The sequence below is a fragment of the Mixophyes fleayi genome, chromosome 1 (genome assembly GCF_038048845.1).
Source record: "Mixophyes fleayi isolate aMixFle1 chromosome 1, aMixFle1.hap1, whole genome shotgun sequence".
Classification (NCBI taxonomy): domain Eukaryota; kingdom Metazoa; phylum Chordata; class Amphibia; order Anura; family Limnodynastidae; genus Mixophyes; species Mixophyes fleayi.
Genome location: NC_134402.1, coordinates 317935914 through 317955892, shown reverse-complemented (window position 1 = coordinate 317955892; position 19979 = coordinate 317935914). Strand labels below are relative to the sequence as shown.

The following is a 19979-nucleotide window of genomic DNA, read 5'->3' as shown; positions in this document are numbered from 1 at the left end:
CACAAAACCAGTAAGGGGTGTTATATAGGTTTGTGTAACACGCTGCCCTACTGATTTCTCTCTTTGTGTTGCAGTGTGGTGAACTGTCCATTTCTTCAATTATTTTCACCACCCAACGTTCATTCTGCTGCATGTCCAACGATTTGACCGTTTCCCGCTGGCTCCTGTTCCCTTGTAAAGAAGGTGGATTAAGGTCAGTTTGTAAAGGCTGTAATCAGTGTATGACCTTAGCGTAATGTTATTGGATAGAAATAACTACAGGTTTATTGCATGGCACGTCTCTCCATGACTCATATGGATGGCATGGCTGAATGGATTGAGCGTTAAATAAGGACTAGTAAAGTCAGACCATCAATTTTAACTTTTGCTGTAGTGGGCAGTTATAGATATAATGTATGGAATTTATAGGTGAAACTAATTTATAGGTGAAACTATTATTCAGCTATCTAATAATGTAGCTGGCATGATTGAGTTGTGCTGGTCTTGCAAGTGTCTACTAAAAACATGCACATTATATGGTCAATTCTATATTCAGGACTGGTTTTCTGTCCCTCCAGAGCGAAAAAGGCTTACAGTGTGGAGTTGCCATCCTTGGTCGTGGCTGCAGCTCTCAACTCCTCACAAAAGCTTGAAGTGCGCACACTGTCTGGGCAGACATTCTTCCTGGACCCCAAGACTGGCTCTCTGCAGGTATAGCTTAAGACTTGATCAAATGATTTACTGTATGAGTGAAAAGAACACTACAGTTCTGTACTTTTAACTCACCAAGATTTGTTCATCTTGTGGTAGGATGTGAATTCCGTCTATGCCTCACTGCCAGATCCTAATTTCCACCCACCGATAGAAGAGCTACATCCTGGCAACATTATCACCGCATCCCAGCCAGATTTCGGTAAAACTAGTTACATTACATAGACAAAGTGACCTGCTTTATTTTACATTGCAAAGGATTTATGATTGTGAAAATTATAGCTATATGCTCGTGGGTCAGATCTCGAGCTTACTGGAAGGCTGAGAGCCAGAGAAATGCTTTTTAGGATCACCATTTGGCCAGCCAGTAGTTAAAGGAAAGCTGATATGTATAATTGTGTACAAAATAATATGCAGTTGTTAACACTCTGTCTTTTCTGAAGGTGTGTGTGACTCCAGTGGGGCTCTGTGGCTAAAAGAAAACACAGCTGGCACGTGGAAGCATACACAGGTAAACATAGAAATACAAATAGTTATTCATCTTGTCCAATGCAATCGCTATTTATTATCAAATATTTGAAATATACTTAGCCTGTTATGTATCATGTCTTACAATAACCAGTTACTTGCCAGCACTGATTTTGTTTTGTTTGTTTTTGCTACAAACCTAAACCTGTTCTTTGTCCAATATCAATACATACTATACAATTTATAAACAGAAAAATGTAAATGGGCAATTAAACATAAGACCATACTCTGTAAAAAAACAAAAAAAAACAGGTTTGTAATCTCTAACATAAGAGCTTCTGTAGGCTAAAGAAAAAATGGGTGAGAGCCAGGGATATTTTACAGGATTTTTTTTTTTTTTTAATTGCCTGCCTACTACGGGGTTCAAGTCCAGGAACGCACTTTAGAGGGGAAAGTGCATTTGGAAATGCAAATATAGGACAAACTCGAAAGTGGAGACCATGAACCCTATCATGCAGTAGTTGGATAGGAAAACAAATATTAGCTCTTATAGTGGATCTTGTACTGGGTATCGAAAACCCTGTATCGATAGAAGACACAGGAACAACATGGTGGTTGATAGGGCCAGAGATTACTGGGATTGGTGCTTTATTACAATGATATCCAGATATGGGATGGCCATGAAAAAGTACTTCCTACATTGTAAGAATGGAAGTTTAATTTCCCATGAGCAGTTTGGTCTACAGTTTTGCACAGACGTAAGGCAATAAGGTGGAGAGTTGTAGGGCTCCTCGTCTTAAGCATTGGATTCTAAAAGTCTGACATATCCACTCAGAATAATCAGGGAAAGAAGCGCAGGATGTACCAATCAGCGTATTTGGTGGCAAGTTGGGGCTCAGAAAGCGAAGTTATCAGGAAAACAAGTATATTATTAAATAAAAGGAGCACTAACGAAATGAAGCAGGTCTGCAGAGAATGTCCATTGTGTCTAAAGTGGAGCCTGCTAATGGAAGCTCTATGCACTTAAAGGATTCCTATTGCCCTCCTCCATGATCTGTGCCCATCATTGGTCTGAAGCTGATATTGGGAATGACGCCTGGCTGTACTTGTCACTTGCCTGCAGGGTTTGCATATCTGGTCTAGTGTCGCTGTTGTCTGGTAGTGGTTAATATGTTTTGTGGTTTCACTCCTCTTTTGCACTGTGGTGCATTCTATTCTTTAGGAGGGTGCCAGCCTTCATCATTGCAATAACCAAAATGGGAGAACCAGAAACATTCAGGCGTGGTAACATCCCTCACTGGATCAATGTAGCCAGCAGCTAGGACAGAGGTAGAGGTGAGGGAATACTGCTCCAACTGAAAGACTCCTCACTGTGCAGAGCTGAGAAAAAAAGTCACCTCCTGCACAGGTGTTATAGGGGGAAGTTAAAGTAATTTTTTGCTAGTGTTCTGACTCCTAAGGAAACTTAACCAATCATCTGTGTCCTCCTACCGCAGACAGGGAAAACATTGCAAACTGCGTTATTATTCGATTGGTCTGCAAAAAACACATTTAAACCCATTAGCTTCTCTCAAGCACTGACTTTAAATTGGCGACTGACTGATAGCAATGAAAGGAGAACTAGTGTTCATAAGTATCCAACAGTGATGGAGAACATGATGCACATCAAGGTCCTACATTAAAACAAGACATCTATCTGTAATATCAGTGCAATTTTGCATATATTCCCCATTATAGATAATGTCTGCTTGTGTAAGACTACTTTGCAGCACATTGATATATAACAGTCTTCCTAAAAATTCCTTATCCTGCTTTACTAAACAGGAGTCACGCAGTTCTTTCTTTCCCTCAATTATAAACGGATTGTGTATCATCATCATCACTTTAACTTTGTTGCACTCCTGCTATCATAGGAAAAGATACATAAAACTCAAACTACTGTATCTTCAAGCCGAAATTATTATCATTTATTTGTACACTGTATCTTCAAGCTGAAATGGATACATTTCCACTGAAATATCCTGCACACAAATATAAAAAAAAATGCTTGTAAATTACAGATGGAGATTTCTTATGTTAGGTGAATGTAAAAAACCTGGCAGCAATCTTTGTTCTCCACATCTTAAAAGCAATTTAATTTATTCACATTCAGAAGAAATTAGTAGAGTATGCTGATAATTGCCAGAGTTCTTCCCATGTTTGCATGCATTCCCTTAGTCCAAAAACATACTGGTTTCTGATTAAAGATGCCCTGCTGTGCCTGTAGTAGGGTCTAGCAGGGAATTTTTTTTTGCCTTTTAACATAGCAGTCTTGGGGTTCCGCTAACCATCAGTTAGCTGCCATTACTGACCACTCCTACTTGTCTAACAGATATTCACTGATTCTGCCAACTGCACACCAACACAGTGCCCCCCAGTTGAATACTCTCTGGTACCATCAGACTCCTTTACTGGCACAACTTTATCCTGGCTTGTGTGCATAGATCAGGACTACAGGGGAGTGGGTAGAGTGTTCACTCATTACATCTAGGGAATGGATGTGTGTGGTAGCTCTTTTTTTGTGTGTCACGTCAAGTTAGGACTAGTGATATCGTGCCTCAACAGCTGTTACACACAACGCTCACTTTAAGGTAGTGGATATTATACACTGCTTACATGGAGCATGTCTGCACTTTTATACATAATTTAACACACACACATTGGTAGGGGGAAATCCAACCCTTTGTCAGTTTAACCAGTACAGGATCATTCACTTATTTTGTACATCTTTCAGTCTGGACCATGTTCACACTGGTCATCCTTCAAGATTGATTTGAATCCCTCTAGTGCTACAGGAAAGGGGTCAGATGCTGCTCCTTTCCAGTACACATGCGGTGGATCAGGTTGAAGTAGCCCAAGTACCACTGGTACACTTTAAGTTACTTGCTCCTGTAGGATTCATGCAGACCATTTACCCCTTCCTAGTTTTTGGATGCTGGGAAAACAGCCCAAACACTACTCGGTCTTGCCGGATCCACATTGGACCTCTAAGGTTGAGGAGTTGTTTTTTTTCTTTTAAATTGTAAATAAATAAAACCTCATTTTAAACTTTACTCACACTTACATACATTCCACCATAATTGCAAGCAAGACGCAGTGTCTGCAATTCAATGGGCATGATAGTAAAACATATCCTGCAGCAAATGCGAGGTGCGGGTGTAGGGAAATTGGCCAGTGGACCAAAACATTTTTGTTGACATTCTTCATGTGTTATGTATCTTTAACAAAGCTGGAAAAAAAAGCTCATTGAACCCTTGCGGTAAACATACAATCACAAAGCATACGGAGGAGGTTGTCATAACAAAACAATAAGTATATTCAGAACTATTCTATTTCCTATTAAATTGAGCAATTTAATAGGCATACATTTTGTAAAGGTTTCAATATGAGGGAATGTCTTTGGAATATTTTTATTGAAGAGCATGAAGAAATAATGGCTTACAGCACAGACCACTGCACTAAATTAAGAGTCATGTGTTTGTCCTGTCATAGTAAAAGATGATTCATTCCCACATATCCTTTAGCTTGTAACCTTTGGCAGACAGAAGCTTAGTCACCTTCATTATATGTTGCTGTATTGTTTTCATGCATGTTCTCTACAATTCTGCAGAATGTAGCAGCTATATAAACAAACAATATTATTCTATCTTATAAATTGTAAAATCCTGCAATATTGGGAACATTTGCAGTGACCACCAGTCACCATGTGCTATTTTACATTGATTACATGTAATTTGACTGTTTTCCTGTTTTCAGATTCACGATTCTTCTATCACCTGCCTCCATGTGACAAATAATCTTGTGATCACAGCATCCACTGACCGCAGTGTGAAGATTTGGAAGCGCAACCCTTTCATTCAGGTCAGTGCTCTTCTGGGAGACTAAGATGCAGGTTGTTACAGTACTTCTATTAACTTTCTTTTGCCCTCCTAGGTGGGAGTCTTCAATTGTGAAGGAGCGGTTACCTGTTTATCACCCTCTCCTACGGCACAAAGTGATAATTCATCGGTGGAGTGTCAGATAGCCTGTGGTGATCAGTATGGGAATGTGTATTTGCTGACTTGTCTTAGGACTTAACACTGTGTAATCAACTAGCTTATGGGTTCTTCATATAGAGAACAAAAAATAAATAAATATGACATGTCTAATTAACTTCACTTTTTATCATTTGGGAAAGACTTGCTTCTTGGTACAAATTGTTAAATCAGTAGAAATAAATTTGCAATATTCTAAACAGATTGTGATTTCATACTTATATCAAATGCTTATCCACCCATTGGTTTGAAAATATTTTAAAAGTGAAATCAGACACAGAGAAGAATGTACAAAAATGCATATGAATATTTATAGAACAGTAACATTAGAATTTCTTTAACAGTTGAAAAACGTAATTTCATAATACAAGGATATTAATGTGCCCTTCTATAAGAGAGTGTCCTTGTCTAAAAACCAGAGTAGTTTAAGGCGACACAAACTCCACACGGACTCACAGATCTCTATTTTTACTTTTCACCTATCTGTGACAAGTCTGTCAGTGAGAGTCTGACTAAGCCATAGTATTTGCTCTGGAGGCTACATCACACAGTACACAGTGCAGGTTCTGTACAGGCACTTTCAAAAAACCCCTTTCTGTCAGTTTATTTTCCTCCCCATATCAGTTATTCTCTTTTACCCCAGCTCCTCCTCACACATCCTTATCCAATCTGGAAAAGGTGCTGGAAAAATCGTACCTGGATTGTGTACTCAAAGTTCCATTCTATAGAATGAAGAACCCAAATGAACAGACCAAGAAGTGACAATTGGGAAAAAGGCCTTCACCTGACATGTCACATCACTACTGATGTTCCATGCATGGCTGAGAATAATCTCACCAACTATTACCATCAGCCACCGCTGCCAATGTCCACAGGCCACTATCTACATAAAAATATAATGTAATGCAGTAATTAAGTCCTTACTAACGAACCTGGTCTGTTTTAAGTTTCCCACTTGATTGTATAAGCCCCAGTTACTAGACCCAATGCAGCTCTGTATCCAGAAACCGTGCCTCAAAGAAAACCGCTAATACACATTAAGAGGGGACAATTTACACATGTTCTACAAACATTAATAAAATAATACAATATGAAAATTGGTCTACAAGATATAATACACTGATGAAATGCCATCCTGGAATTAGCTTTTGGATGTCTGACCAACCTTCATAATTGTCTCCAATTGTGCTCAAGTCCATAAAAGTTCCAGCTACATTACATGTGGCATTAGTACAGCCTTAGCTCTTATGTGTGTAGTTATTCTATTACCACAGAGACTCATAGTTGAATTTCACTTGCAGCAAATACTTCATCCGGACCTGACGGTGATCGTATACAATATACTCATTGTAATTCAGTGTGTACCCAGCATTATTTTCCAATCCAGTGTCAATTAGGGGGCCCAAAGGAACCAGCGCTCCATCACTGCAATAAGATTGAAAACAGAGAAAAGATTAGGGTATTTTTCTGTAAAGTATACTTTAGCTAGCAAATCAAGTTATGGTAACTTACTGAGTGATGCTCTTTTGGGGGTCTGGAATGGTACGACCCAGACCTTTAGTGCTATGTTTGCCTTTTAGTTTCTTTTGTGCATCATAATCTGCAGCAATAAGCTCATTCCAATCACCAAGGGCAACCTGACAGAGGAAAACACATTGTCGGTACAAAATAAAATGATGCATTGGCACCACCAGAGTTGGAAAGTGTATAAAAACAATGATAAACCAACAAAAAACATATATACATATCTTTATGAGATCATATATAAAAAAATTAGGCTTGGGGGAAAAAACAAAAACAAACCTACATTAATATTACAGTCTAAGCCTAAATTTTGTAGTCTAAGCCTTTTCCTTGTCCTAACTTTTATATAGTAGCAATTTGAATAGTTGGTTGATTTATACAAGTTAAAACAACAACAATTTTTTTTTATCTAGACCAATGAAATCATTTAACATACCATTTCCTAATCACACCATTTAAAACTCGTAGTGTTTTAATCACAAATAACCCACCCCTACCTTCTATTTGGACATTGGTTAAATGTGATACTTTACGTTTATTAAACATTTTCTTCCTGTAACTTAGCAAAGCTTGAGTTTGACACTATTAATTTATTAAGTGAAATAACAGATCTTGTTATAAGATCTGCTGATAACGTGATAGTATTGTTATTTTGCTATATACGAATTAAAGAACAGAGTAATGGGCTGCAGACCAGTCAGTGCTGATGCTTACCCCTATCCACCATGGAGCAATGAAAGAAGGTGGCCTGGTCTGATGAATCACTTTTCTTTTACATCATGTGGATGGTCAGGTGTGCGTGTGCATTGTTTACCTGGGGAAGAGATGGCACCAGGATACACTACGAGAAAGCAGCAAGCCGGCAGATGGCAATGTTCTGCTGGGAATACTTGGCTCCTGGCATTCATGTGGATGTTACTTTGACACGTACCACCTACCTAAACATTGCTGCAGACCCATTACACCCCTTCCTACCAACGGTATTCTTTCAGCAGGATAATGCTCCCTGCCACACTGCAAAACTTGTTCAGGAATGGTTCGAAGAACATGACAAAGAGTTCAAGGTGTTGACTTGGCCTCCAAATTCCCCAGATCTCAATCCAATCTAGCATGTGTGAGATGTGCTGAAAACACAAGTCAGTGCCATGGAGGCCCCACCTCAGAACTTTCAGGACTTAAAGGAATTACTGCTAACTCCTTGGTGCCAGATACCACAGGACACCTTCAGAGGTCTTGTGAAAGCCATGCCTAAAAGGGTCAAAGCTGTTTTGGCAGCACGAGGGGGACCTACACAATATTAGGAAAGTGGTTATAATGTTGTTGTTTGGTGTATACTGCCATATTAAAGAACCATCATTACTTCCTTCACTTTTTGGTTGTGGGAGCTCACTTCCTTCCTTTTTAGTCGGCTCCATGAGTCTTTCAAAGGTAATGAATGACCTTGCAACGTTTCTGCTTTTTCAATTAGTCTTGATTTTTCCATATCTGGAAAGCATCTTTGTGAAGGCTCAGTCCAGGAAAATGGTCATTCTTTATCCCTAGCTTACTTATTCAGAGCCTAGAGTCGCAGGGTCGGATTATAAACATGCCCAAATCATCGCTGCCCAAATCAGCTTCCATGGTGCTCCTGGACCTCTGTTTCGATGTGCTGCCTCAAAGTGTTCTTTCACGTCTTATACTGTATGATCGTAGTGAGGACTCAACCCTGGAAACTGTGCCATACATATGCTCCATTCAAAATACACTTCTGCAATTGTGGAACTGGTCTCTCGGGTATCTTGAGAGTTTCATTCACGTATCTCACAGAGTGACTGCCTCCCTTAGGTGGTGGATGGATGTCACCCATCTGACAACAATGAGACCGTTTCTCAGTGTGGCAGGTAATCACTACGGATGGCAGGTTTAATGTTTAGAAGGAAGTGGTTAATTTTAGTGACATGCAGAGCATTTTTCCAAGGAAGAGAGGAAACTCGAAAACTTTATTTTTCCAAGAAAGGAGGTCCTTTTTTCAATTTTAACCAGAACCTTATTTGTGTAGTTTGTATGTTCTCCCTGTGTTTGGAGTGTGGGAGTAAACCCATGCAAAGACATACTGATAGGGTGAATTTTGTCAGGAGGCAATTAACCTAATGTGTGTCCGTGAGGAAGGAAAAAGTAGACTGTAAGCTTCACTGGGGCAGGAACTGAGGTGAATGATTAAATAGTCTATGTAATGCAGTGTAATATATATATGCACTATATAAATAACTTAAATAATTAACAAGTCTTAAGGGAACTATAGTACCACTAAGGACAATGGCCGGAAACCTACATGTGGAAAACAAAGACAATAATCCTGTAATGTGCAGTCCAGTACACCTAAACTTCTACCACAACTAGAGGGTGAGCATGACATGTGACAGCTAACCCAACCACCAGTCTCTACACACAAAAAGAACCTGAAAGAGACGAGAGCATAGTTAAAATGGCGACAATGAAAAGGTCGACATTCAGAATGTTAACAGCATACTGTCGACAATCAGAATGGGGACATGTTCATTATGTCGCCACAGTTAAAGTCCCGACATTATAACCTGTCGACAGTCACAAGGGCAACAGAAAGCATTGTAAATGTAGTACGAGTAGTATTACAAGCACCAGCATGCCCAAACCGTTAATGGAAGCCTGGGCTTGCTGGGACCTGTAGTGCACCAGGGACACAATAATGTATTATTACTTTTCATTGTATTTATTTCTATTACTACACCACACCCCCACCCACCCGCCTCGGGTGTAGGAAAAGCCCCGGAGATGGTACCCCTTGGGAATCCAGCCTTGTGCTGACCAGTCTGGGGCTGGTTTGTCATTACAGTAGGGGGACCCCACACTGCGGGTTGCTTTGCTTTAGTGGCACCAGCCCCAGCTAGCAAAGCCTAGTGCTGGTACTAGTAAAATCAGGGGACCCCACTGTTTTTGGGCTCTCGATTTTGCTAGTGCCAGCCTAGGCTGGCAGCAGTAGGATTGGTGGAGTAGTTTGAGTGCGGGGGGAGTGCTGTATTCATTAATTTATGTATTGTTGAGGTAGTGCCGGATGGTTGTATTTATTTACTTACTGTTAATGTGCCAACTGTTTTATTTATTTATTTTTAGCGTAGTGCCATTCTGCATTAGTGCAGCTTTAAATTTAATGTGTTGTTGGCATTACAACCTGTCAACAATCACAATGTCCACATTTTAACTGTGACGACATAATGAACAAGTCGCCATTCTGAATGTCAACATTTTCATTGTTGCCATATTGTACCCAACCAGAAAAATCAGGCAGGTCACACAATCTAAAAGTCAGAAGTGTGCCAAGATGACATTGTCAAGGGTTACCCCATCACATAATTGAAAAATGCGAAGTCATAAAAGGACTGTTATATGTTTATTTGGTGGCTTTGCACATCCCGGTGTTGAAAATACTGTCACCTGTGGCAGCTTCAAAGGCCCTTGCGGTGAGCTATATCCTAACCTAGGATGGAGTTTTGACACTTGAATAGACTTTTAGGAACCGCTCAGCATGGTGTTTGGCTCAAGGAGACCATGTGCTGACTTGGCTATATTTTATATAGACAAAAATAATTCAGTTTTCAAATATGCCCCTTAAAATCAATAAAAAAGTAGTGATCAACCACATATTCCTCAATAGCATGATGAAGGGCAGCTCATATGTCAAATTAAACATTCTGCCACTCAGAGAAGTTGAGGAAATGTGTATAAGCTCAAATAATACCATGTGCCTAGGCCGGTTTGGTATCAAAAGATGGGTAAATTCATAGGGGATCTATTAATAATAAAATTGTGACTGTGTGACACTACACAGAAAAGTTAGGTCACATAGCAGAATTGGGTAGTAAATCAGACAACATGCAAATGGTGATTGTAAAAAAGTGTCACAGACCACAACCCCCCTGGAGGTGGGGAAAGGTGTAAAGTAGAGATGCTCACTGACCCCTGTGAACTGGTTTTGGATCTGGATTAGCTTCGTGTTTTGTTTTTGGCTAAAACCGCTAAAATCACATTTTTGCTCCTTTTTTGTTTCTACATTATTATTAACCTCAATAACACTAATTTCAAGTCATTTGCAGTCAATTTTGACCACCTCACAGATCACAATATTATTTTTATACACTTTCGGACAAATAATGCAGCGACCTTGCTGGATGGTAAGTGAGAGAGCAATGACACAAACACATAGCAGTTCCTAGCACATCTAGGACACATTGGCACACAGCAGTGGCAGAAAAGAAAAATGGGGGCCCGATCTGACGACGTAACAATGACGTTTTGCTTCGTTTTCGATTCCGAGGGCGCGCGAAAGTACCGAGCCGAGCATCTCTAGTGTAAAGGTGTCTTTAAAAAGCTGAGACCAGTTACAACAAATGGTCAGTTTCTTGGGGATCAATCTAATTGAAGGATTGTCCATCTTTTCTGCCTACCCCCAGACATACAGATTATTACATGCAAGTTATGCTCTGTACATTCATCCCATTTGATTTTATAAAACTGTTTGCAATCTTTTATTTGTATGTCAAGTCTTTATCTAAATTATTTTTTATTATCTGTAAGCATTGTACCTTTGTATATTAAATCTAACAATTTAATAGTTCTGTCTTTACTGCTCTAAACAAATCCAGTGCCTGTTTAGAAGAGAGAGATTGCTTGGCTGGGGTTAACTCCTTAGAAACCAGAGTGTGAAGGGTTAACCGTTTAGCTACCATTGCACTGAGTGTGCGCAATTGGATAATTAAGTCATAGGTTTGCTACAGGCCTTATACGTATCTAGTGGAAGTTGGCAGAGAGGTGTGGAAGCTTGTGTCTGTGTTGGGAAAGGGACCAGCGAAATCTGTAGCCTGAAAGAGAGGGGAGTGTGAGATTTAGGCTGGAATCCTGTGTGTTCCCTTACAGTAAGCTTCCAAGTCATGAGCGCGCAGAGGGCAGTTTGTGACAGATAAAGGGGTTCAGGTGCAGTTTCCTGACAAAATAGAGGGAACATATTGTATGACTGTTGGAATATATAATAAGATATCGAAGATATTTAATCAGGGAGTAGCTAAAGGGGCTTATTCTTGACAACACACAAGTGATCTTTTTTGGACAATTAAGCCAAACAGGGATCCACTTAGCCTTTATGGAACTTCAGTAGCGATTTCCAAGTCTATGCCATAGTGTTTTAAAGGAAAGACCTTCAATCCTAGAACAAGACTCCAGCAACCGACGCTCTTAGATTAAGTGGGGTGTTATAACTGTCCTAGTGGGCTTGATACCCAATACTCCAGCACCACAGGCCAAGCAGACAGCCATTTGCTGGAACAGCAATTATAGCAGGTACTACAGTTTCCAGTGATCCCCGTAGGCAAGAAGTCCAAGTCCTGTGGGAATGCCCTCTGGCGGAATTCTGGGCCATATTCTGTATTTGAATAATTTTACTGCTAAATTTATAAAAATTACTTGTCATATTTAATGGAGGCATAATTATATAATGTCAAACTGTCACAAAGAAAGAAAGCAGCAGGAGCATCTACACTATTGATCTTAGGTGTAATTTAAGATCATCACAGATGGGTAGATCCTGCGCTGTGTCAGGTGACCAGACTACACAAGGCCAAGTACATATAGTCTGCCGATGACAACGATCACCAGCCAGATTTTCAGTCAGTCCCAATAGACCTCAAATTGCCCTTAAAAACCACAACACTAGATATGGCACATCACTTCTGTAGTAATGTTTGGAGATTACAAAGTTTCTAATTGGTCTATTTTTTTTTTACAAATGAAAATCAGAATTCAGTATCGGTAAAATGAACAGTTAGTATTACCTCAGAGAGCAGAACAATACCCACATTCTTGTCACGAGTTGTAAAGCAATAATTTGCACTTTTTGATGAGACGTCAGCAAAATATATTCCTTTTCCAAACTGAGGAGAACAAATAAAAATAGCATGTAAGAAACTAAACTATGTTTACATAATTTCCCAGTTATTTTTCTTTACAATGGGTAATGCCACGTTTCCCTGGGCTCATAACGACAAAGAAAAATAAAATCAATAGTGTCCTGTTGTAACACACACACACACACACACACGTGAAAATGATAGCCAAATAAAGCATATAAAACTCTGAGGGCTACACTTTCATAGTGCTTTTCATTTTGCAGGGTATTCTCAAATTCCTCTGTAACAAACTGTTTATTATTTAAGATATTTGCAAAAAAAATTTATACTTTACCATAACAAAGTACAGTTAAAAATATTTTAATGGGTGCATTTACAATTTAGATAATTTTTATCTAATAATGATAATGACATTATCTGAGCTATGGAACATATATAGCCAAATAACAGAACCGCAGCAGTTCAGCTCTTCTCCGGCTGTCATTTTTAATAAATGACAGACGGAGAAGTGCTAAACTGTTGCGCTTGCGCAGCAGTTCAGTGTTGGGGAAGGAATAACAGCCGGAGAAGAGGCGTGTCAGGACTCAAGGGGCTGCGTGCCACCCCCGGCACACGTGCTGGGGGTTGCCGACCCCTGCTGTAGACCAAAAGACTGAGCGGCACTGAAGAATGACAGGCCCCCAAGCCACAGAGGCTTGCGTCTGTTGTCAAGACTGTCCAATCCCAAATGGTGAAGGGGCGAGCCCTGTTGAGGTTGTCATCCCTCAACCACCAGAGGAGTGTCTGATACACTGGTTGGTGGTCCAGTGATGGTGTGACTTGATCCATTTCAATATTGGCTCGAACATGAATCCCCTTGAGTGGAACCGTACAAATTATACAGTCCCATACAAAAGACCTTCATACAAAAAAGCAAAGGCTTTTGTCTGAGAGCAATAATGACTTTAATAGCCTCTGTAAAGAAAGAATTTTGACTTGTGGAAACAACACTATCAGCAGTCCAAATGGAAAAAATCTGTTAGAATACCATGGGTGGACTATTCACTATCAAAAATCTAATACTAAGGTGTTAGCTGTCTCTCGCACATGGGTCTGAATGTTGGGAATCTCGCCTTGATCAATAAATTGTCCAGGTAGGGGATAATGGTCACCCCACTGGATCTCAGAATAGAAGCTATACAACGTCTGTACAATGAATCAGAGATAGCATTGGTGTCCTTACATGATGTCAGAACATGCAGGTACATGCCCAAGATGACCATGGACTCCATGAACTTGTTCCATTCCATGATGTTTATGACAGACCTCAAGGACTCCATCTTAAACCAACCTGTCCACTTGAATCTGGGTGTTTAGGGTCTTTAGGTTCAAACTGGGTCAAAAGGATCTGTACAATTTGTGGACCAAGAACAAGTTTAAGTAAATCCCAACCCCTTCTGGCCATCCAGGACTGGAATGACTAACTCTGAGGATATTAAAGGCTTTTCGCAATGCAAAAATGTTTTATTTTTTCCCCTAGGAGAATGCTGGTGAAAAAAGATGATTTATACTTACAATAAATCAGTTTCTCTGATTCCATCTGGGGGACACTGCTAACCATGGGGTAGAGTAGGGTAGGGAGGAGTCTGGCACCCAAATAGTTAATCTTTTGCTGCTGACAGGCATATCCCCCCGCCACTTCCCCAGAGAACTCAGTTTGATTAACAAAGCCCTAGGAAGATAGGCCAATCAACCAAACACACACAAAATAAAGAAAAGAGGGGGGGGGAACGCAGTGTCCCCCAGATGGAATCAGAGAAACCGATTTATCGTAAGTATAAATCCTCTTTTCTCTTTCATCCATCTGGGGGATACTGCTAACCATGGGGACTTACTAAAGTAGTCCCTCTGATGGGTGGGACCGCTCTGATCGCCCCGCACGTAGAGCACTACGGCCAAATGAGGCGTCCTCAGACGCAAAAACATTAAATTCGTAGAATTTTGTGAAAGTATGGACCGAGGACCAGGTAGCTGCCCTGCATAGCTGGTCCGCTGAGGCCCCGTTTCGCGCTGCCCAAGACGCCCCAACCGAATGGGTAGAATGGGCAACAATACGCTTTGGCTCAGGACGCTTAGTACTGACATAAGCATCCCTAATTGTTAGGGTAAGCCACCTAGCAATTGATTGCTTAGATGCAGGCCATCCTCGCCTAGCGAAATCAAATAACACAAATAGAGAATCTGTCTTACGTATCTTTGCAGTTCTCTTAACATATATCCGCAACGCCCTAACGACATCTAAACATTTACTTCCTTATGTTCCAGTAACTTGAGGATCCTCTCTGAATACCGGAACTACTATTTCCTGATTAATATGGAAACCAGACACCACCTTAGGGAGGAAGGATGGAATAGTCCTTAAAACTGCCCTATCCTCATGAAAGACCAAATAAGGTTTTTTATAAGATAAGGCCCCCAGCTCGGAGACCCTCCTAGCCGAGGCAATAGCCAGAAGGAAAACTGCCTTCCAAGTCAAGAACCGCAATTCCGCTGAGCGAAGTGGTTCGAATGGAGGCTCCTGCAACATGTCCAGGACCAAATTAAGATCCCAAGGATCCATAGAATGCACGTAGGGTGGCTGGATGTGAAGAACTCCCTGCAAGAAAGTTCTAACATCCGGAATCTCCGCCAGCCGTCTGTGAAAATACACTGACAATGCTGACACCTGAACCTTTAAGGTTCCCAACCGGAGGCCCGCATCCAAGCCACCCTGCAAAAAAGCTAGAAATCTAGCAAGACAAAACGATTTTGAATTGTAAGATTTCTTTTTACACCACGTTATATGTCATTCTCTGGCAAGGGATCATTCGTGACTTTGTTACATTCAGGAGCCAACCGTGCTGTTCCAGCACCCTCACCGTAAGGTGAAGATGTTGTTCCAGCAACTGAACCGTTGACGCCTTGATTAGAAGATTGTCCAAATAAGGTACAATCTGCACCCCTTTGGAGTGAAGGAGTGCTGCCATAATCTTTATGAATACTCTTGGGGCTGTGGGAAACCCGAACTGAAGAGTTCTGAACTGATAGTGAGCTGAGCCTACCGTGAATCTGAGAAGCGGCTGATGCCCCTCCCAGATCGGCACATGAAGATAGGCATCCCTGATGTCTATTGATGCCATGAACTGGCCTGCCTCCAGGCCATCTATGACAGATCTTAGGGATTCTATCCTGAAAGAATCTACTCTCAGGTGCAGATTTAGCTGCTTTCGGTTCAGCACTGGTCTGAATGAACCATCCGGTTTCTGTACCAAGAATAGGTTTGAGTAAAACCCCTCCCTTCTTTGGTACTCCGGAACCTGTACAATAACCTTCTTTAAAATAAGCAAATCAACAGAAGAGAGCATTGCCTGTCTTTTTTGAGGACAGCGGGGTAAACTGGTTACAAAAAACCTGTATGGAGCAGGCTCCACCAACTCTATCATGTAACCCCTTCTTATGATCCCCTGAGCCCACCTGTCCGCTGAGGACTTTGTCCACTGCTGGGCAAACCCCAGCAGCCGTCCTCCCACTTCCCCCTCCGTTATCAGAGGAGGGTGGTAGTCATGCCGTCAGTCTATCCGGCAGCTTGGCGGAAGAGGACCTTGCTGCCATGGAGGAAAAGGATGACCTTCCTCTAAGCGACTGTCTCCTACCTCCAGCAGCCCTTGACCTGTCTGGCCTCTGCCAGACGCGCCACCGCGAAAAGGCTGTCTAAAAGAACTAAACCTTGGAACTTTGGGTCTAGAAGCATTCACAGGCAATGACGTACTCCTACCCCCCGAGGCCTGTGAGATCCAGGAGTCCAACTCTGGACCAAATAGCATCCCACTAGTATACGGAATGGATTCTAATGATCTTTTTTTACTCCAAATCCGCATCCCAGGCTCTTAACCATAATGTTCTTCTTGCTGCTACTGCTGTATCAGAAATAGAAGATGATATGGAGGCTGAATTCTGAGCCGCTTCATATATATATCCTGCCGCCTCCTTAAGGTGCATGGCCAGGGGGAGCAGTTCCGAATCCTGTAATGCGGACTCTAACTGCCCAGCCCAGGCTTCCATAGCCCTTGCTACCCAGGCCGAAGATAATGCCGGTCTGAAGCTTGTACCAACAGCAGTAAAGACCGATTTCAAAAAAGTTTCCAACTTACGATCGGTCGAATCCTGTAGGGCTGCCGTCCCTGGTACGGGTACCGTGGTCTGGCGAACTAGTCTCGCCACAGGCGCATCTACTCTCGCCACCTGTTCCCATCTGGTCATGTCCTCCTTTTGTAAAGGATATAATGAACGAAATTTTCTAGGCACAGTGAACCTCTTGTCCGGATGCTTCCAAGAGGCCTCTGCAATCTCTCTCAGCTCTGCTGAGGGAGGGAACCTGACCACCTGTTTGGAAGCCTTCTTAAAGAGAGACCGGTCCAAGGACCTCGTCTCCTATATTTCCATAAACTCCAAGGTCTGACGTACTGCTTTTACTAGATCGTTCATACCCTGGTGCCTGGAGCTTCATTCTGATTCTATTAATGAAAGATCAGAATCCTCTAACAATTCACCTTCCTCCACCGAGGATCCCTCTGAATCAGACAGAGACAACAGCGTATTAGCTGATCTATGTCTTTTATAACTACGAATATGTCTAGGATTTTCCAGCAATTGGTTTAGTCGGTCAAGACCTCTAGCCACTGCCGACCATCCCGCCTCCCCACTGTGGGGTGACTCTTGCAGTGCCGGGGAAGGAAATTGTACAACCTCTGGAGGTAATGAACTACTCATTTCCCCTCCTAACTTCACTGGGGGTTGTATCTCAGAGGTAGATGGAAGTCTCATAGCCACCACTGGGATCTCTGCTGGTTTAGATAACAGGTTCACAAGGGTAATAACCCCCTTTGAAAAGGTTGCCATCCACTCTGGAGGCTCTGTCCCCTGAATAGGGCTGTCCTTAGGCTGCAATATTACAGGTGTCACAGCACAACCAGCACAAAGCCCCTGATCCAGACGTTCACTGGTTAATTTAACATTACACTTTGAACAGATCATATGTTTGGCACGTGTTGCTTTACTTTTATCAGCCATTATTGGGAGAAAAAATAAAGCCACAAACAACCAGACAAGCACAAACACTCAATAGTTAACAGAAATACTAACTAATTATGTCTTAACACATTACAGCATCTCTGAATCAACACAGGAGAGCCAAATTTTGCTGTTTTATACAGGTTCTGCTTAATATATATGCCCATAACAATTATATTTCTCTATTCATGCAATATAGAGAAAATAAATGATACTTCGCAGGGAGATGTTTGCTATCAGCTGTGCCTCCTCCAAATGGCTGCTGTGTCCTTCCTTCCTTTGTAATTTTGTGCCAAAAGGAATCTTCCACCTGCTCACTCAGCAGGGGAGGGGGAGGTTTTCTAACTTCCCCCTCTCTGGCTCTCTCTGTTTCACCTGTGCAGACTGACAGTAATTTCCACACACTTCCTGTGAGTGGAATCGCTGCTATCCGCTCCTCTGTTCCCCGCTGCAAAGCGCTGAATAGCGCGACCATTAGCTCAAGTTACCCCCCTCTTTCCTTGAGGAGGGGACTTGGTATATTCCATGGCCCCGGGGACGGCAAGAGCACCGGCGCTTACTGCCTGTGGTAGCGCCTCACTCTGCTAGCAGTGTGAGAGCGCATCTCACACTGCGAGAAGTCTCAGTTTCCAACCTGTCAGCGGGTGCCGCGGCTCCCCCGCTGTACGGTCCTTCTGTGCTCAGTCTCACAGAGCCACTCGTGCACTATGTCAACAGCTAAAAAAATAAATAAACCCAGTGAACTCAGTTCATGGTGCAGCTCTCCAAACTTCGGCCCATACTCCTAGGGCACCTACTTCAAACTGAGTTCTGTGGGGAAGGGGCGGGGGGATATGCCTATCAGCAGCAAAAGATTAACTATTTGGGTGCCAGACTCCTCCCTACCCTACTCTACCCCATGGTTAGCAGTGTCCACCAGATGGATGAAAGAGAAACAGTATTGGTGGGGACTTCAGGAGATCTAGGATATATCCATGGTCTACGATTCTCTTCCAATGGTCCCGGAAGAGAAAGAGATGGGTGTGAAGATTTCCAGTCATGCCAACTTGTTTATATGATAGTTTGAAAGCCGGTGCCTTAGCTATCCATGCCTGTTTTCTCTCCTGGTATCCTCGATGTGGAGCGGAGGATTGTCCTCCAGAATGTTGAGTCCTTACTTTACCAGCAGAAGGAAAGTAGCAAAACCTGGAACTCTTGGCAGAAACTGCAGATGAAATCCTATTCATCATGAGCCTGACATCCAGAGCCACGTCTCCCAGATATTCTGAAGCCTTCTGAATGTGTTCCATTAAAGTCAGCAACTCTGACCAATTCACCATACAGCAAGCCTTCCACAAGATGTTACGACCATCTCATTACTGTCTTGTTATCCCAAGTCAAGGCTTAGATGGGTCTAAGAGAGGCACCAACCAAAACATAAATGGACTTAAGGCAGACTTTAATTTTCCTATCCGTGCCATCCTTAGGAGCCGTTGCATTGGGAGTGGGAATATTGGTGGTCCTGGATAAACGCGCTATATGGGCATCCACCATGGTTTAGGATTCATATCCTCACTGGAATGTGGGGTGGAGTGGTGAAATAAAGGATCTGTAACCTACATAAGATCAGGAACTTTCGATAAAACTTAGTCCATGCCTCACATAGTAAATCATCTAACTGAGGAGAAGAATTGAAGGAAATCAATTGTCTTTTTTTTTTTTCGGTGAAATATCAAAATGACAGAAGAACACTTACCATGTACCCAGTTACTGGAGCCTCTGGAGGAGCCACACGCAGCCCCTGACTAAGGATGCCAACCCAGTTAGACAGACGAGAACCATGCCACAAAAGCATCCTTTGGAAGAAATTAGTAGGATTAGAATTTTTTTTTAATCAATACACTGCATTAAAATCCTTTTAATACCTTTCTTCAAGTGTGTTTTATCAAGGTCAAGAACCATATGTCAGAGAGTACTTCCAGCCCAAACCCAATACTTATTCTTGCTTCAAATTATCTGGGATGAGTAGCAAATAAAATGTTACCAGAAGTCGTTAAACTGTTATTATACAAGAGTGTTGTCACATACAGGAGATATGTTACTTTGTTCTTGTAACCAAGTGCTTTACTTTTTTAAATTAGCTAGTCTTATCAGCATCTAAATTAATATCAGTCAGCTTTTGGTAACAATAGGCCATGACAAGACTGTTACTTGCGGGTCACTTTTAAATAGCTGCTTATGA

General features: G+C 41.8%; 2 protein-coding genes across 3 annotated transcripts in view; one reads left to right on the top strand and one right to left on the bottom strand.

The window, feature by feature from the left end:
- Nucleotides 1–5349, top strand: part of TEP1 (telomerase associated protein 1) — a 73284-nt gene extending 67935 nt beyond the window's left edge. For both annotated transcript variants that reach the window (XM_075212728.1, XM_075212721.1), the window contains exons 49-54: nucleotides 75–193; nucleotides 558–690; nucleotides 790–892; nucleotides 1134–1201; nucleotides 4954–5058; nucleotides 5131–5349. In XM_075212728.1, the coding sequence (XP_075068829.1) occupies nucleotides 75–193; nucleotides 558–690; nucleotides 790–892; nucleotides 1134–1201; nucleotides 4954–5058; nucleotides 5131–5274 (672 nt within the window). In that variant the 3' untranslated portion in view covers nucleotides 5275–5349. The remainder of the gene's footprint in view (nucleotides 1–74; nucleotides 194–557; nucleotides 691–789; nucleotides 893–1133; nucleotides 1202–4953; nucleotides 5059–5130) is intronic.
- A 171-nt stretch (nucleotides 5350–5520) lies between these two features.
- Nucleotides 5521–19979, bottom strand: part of PARP2 (poly(ADP-ribose) polymerase 2) — a 50596-nt gene continuing 36137 nt past the window's right edge. The window contains exons 16-19 of the mRNA XM_075212739.1: nucleotides 19494–19593; nucleotides 12596–12694; nucleotides 6744–6868; nucleotides 5521–6656 (exon numbers count right to left, since the gene is read on the bottom strand). Coding sequence (XP_075068840.1) covers nucleotides 6497–6656; nucleotides 6744–6868; nucleotides 12596–12694; nucleotides 19494–19593 — 484 coding nt within the window. The 3' untranslated portion in view covers nucleotides 5521–6496. The remainder of the gene's footprint in view (nucleotides 6657–6743; nucleotides 6869–12595; nucleotides 12695–19493; nucleotides 19594–19979) is intronic.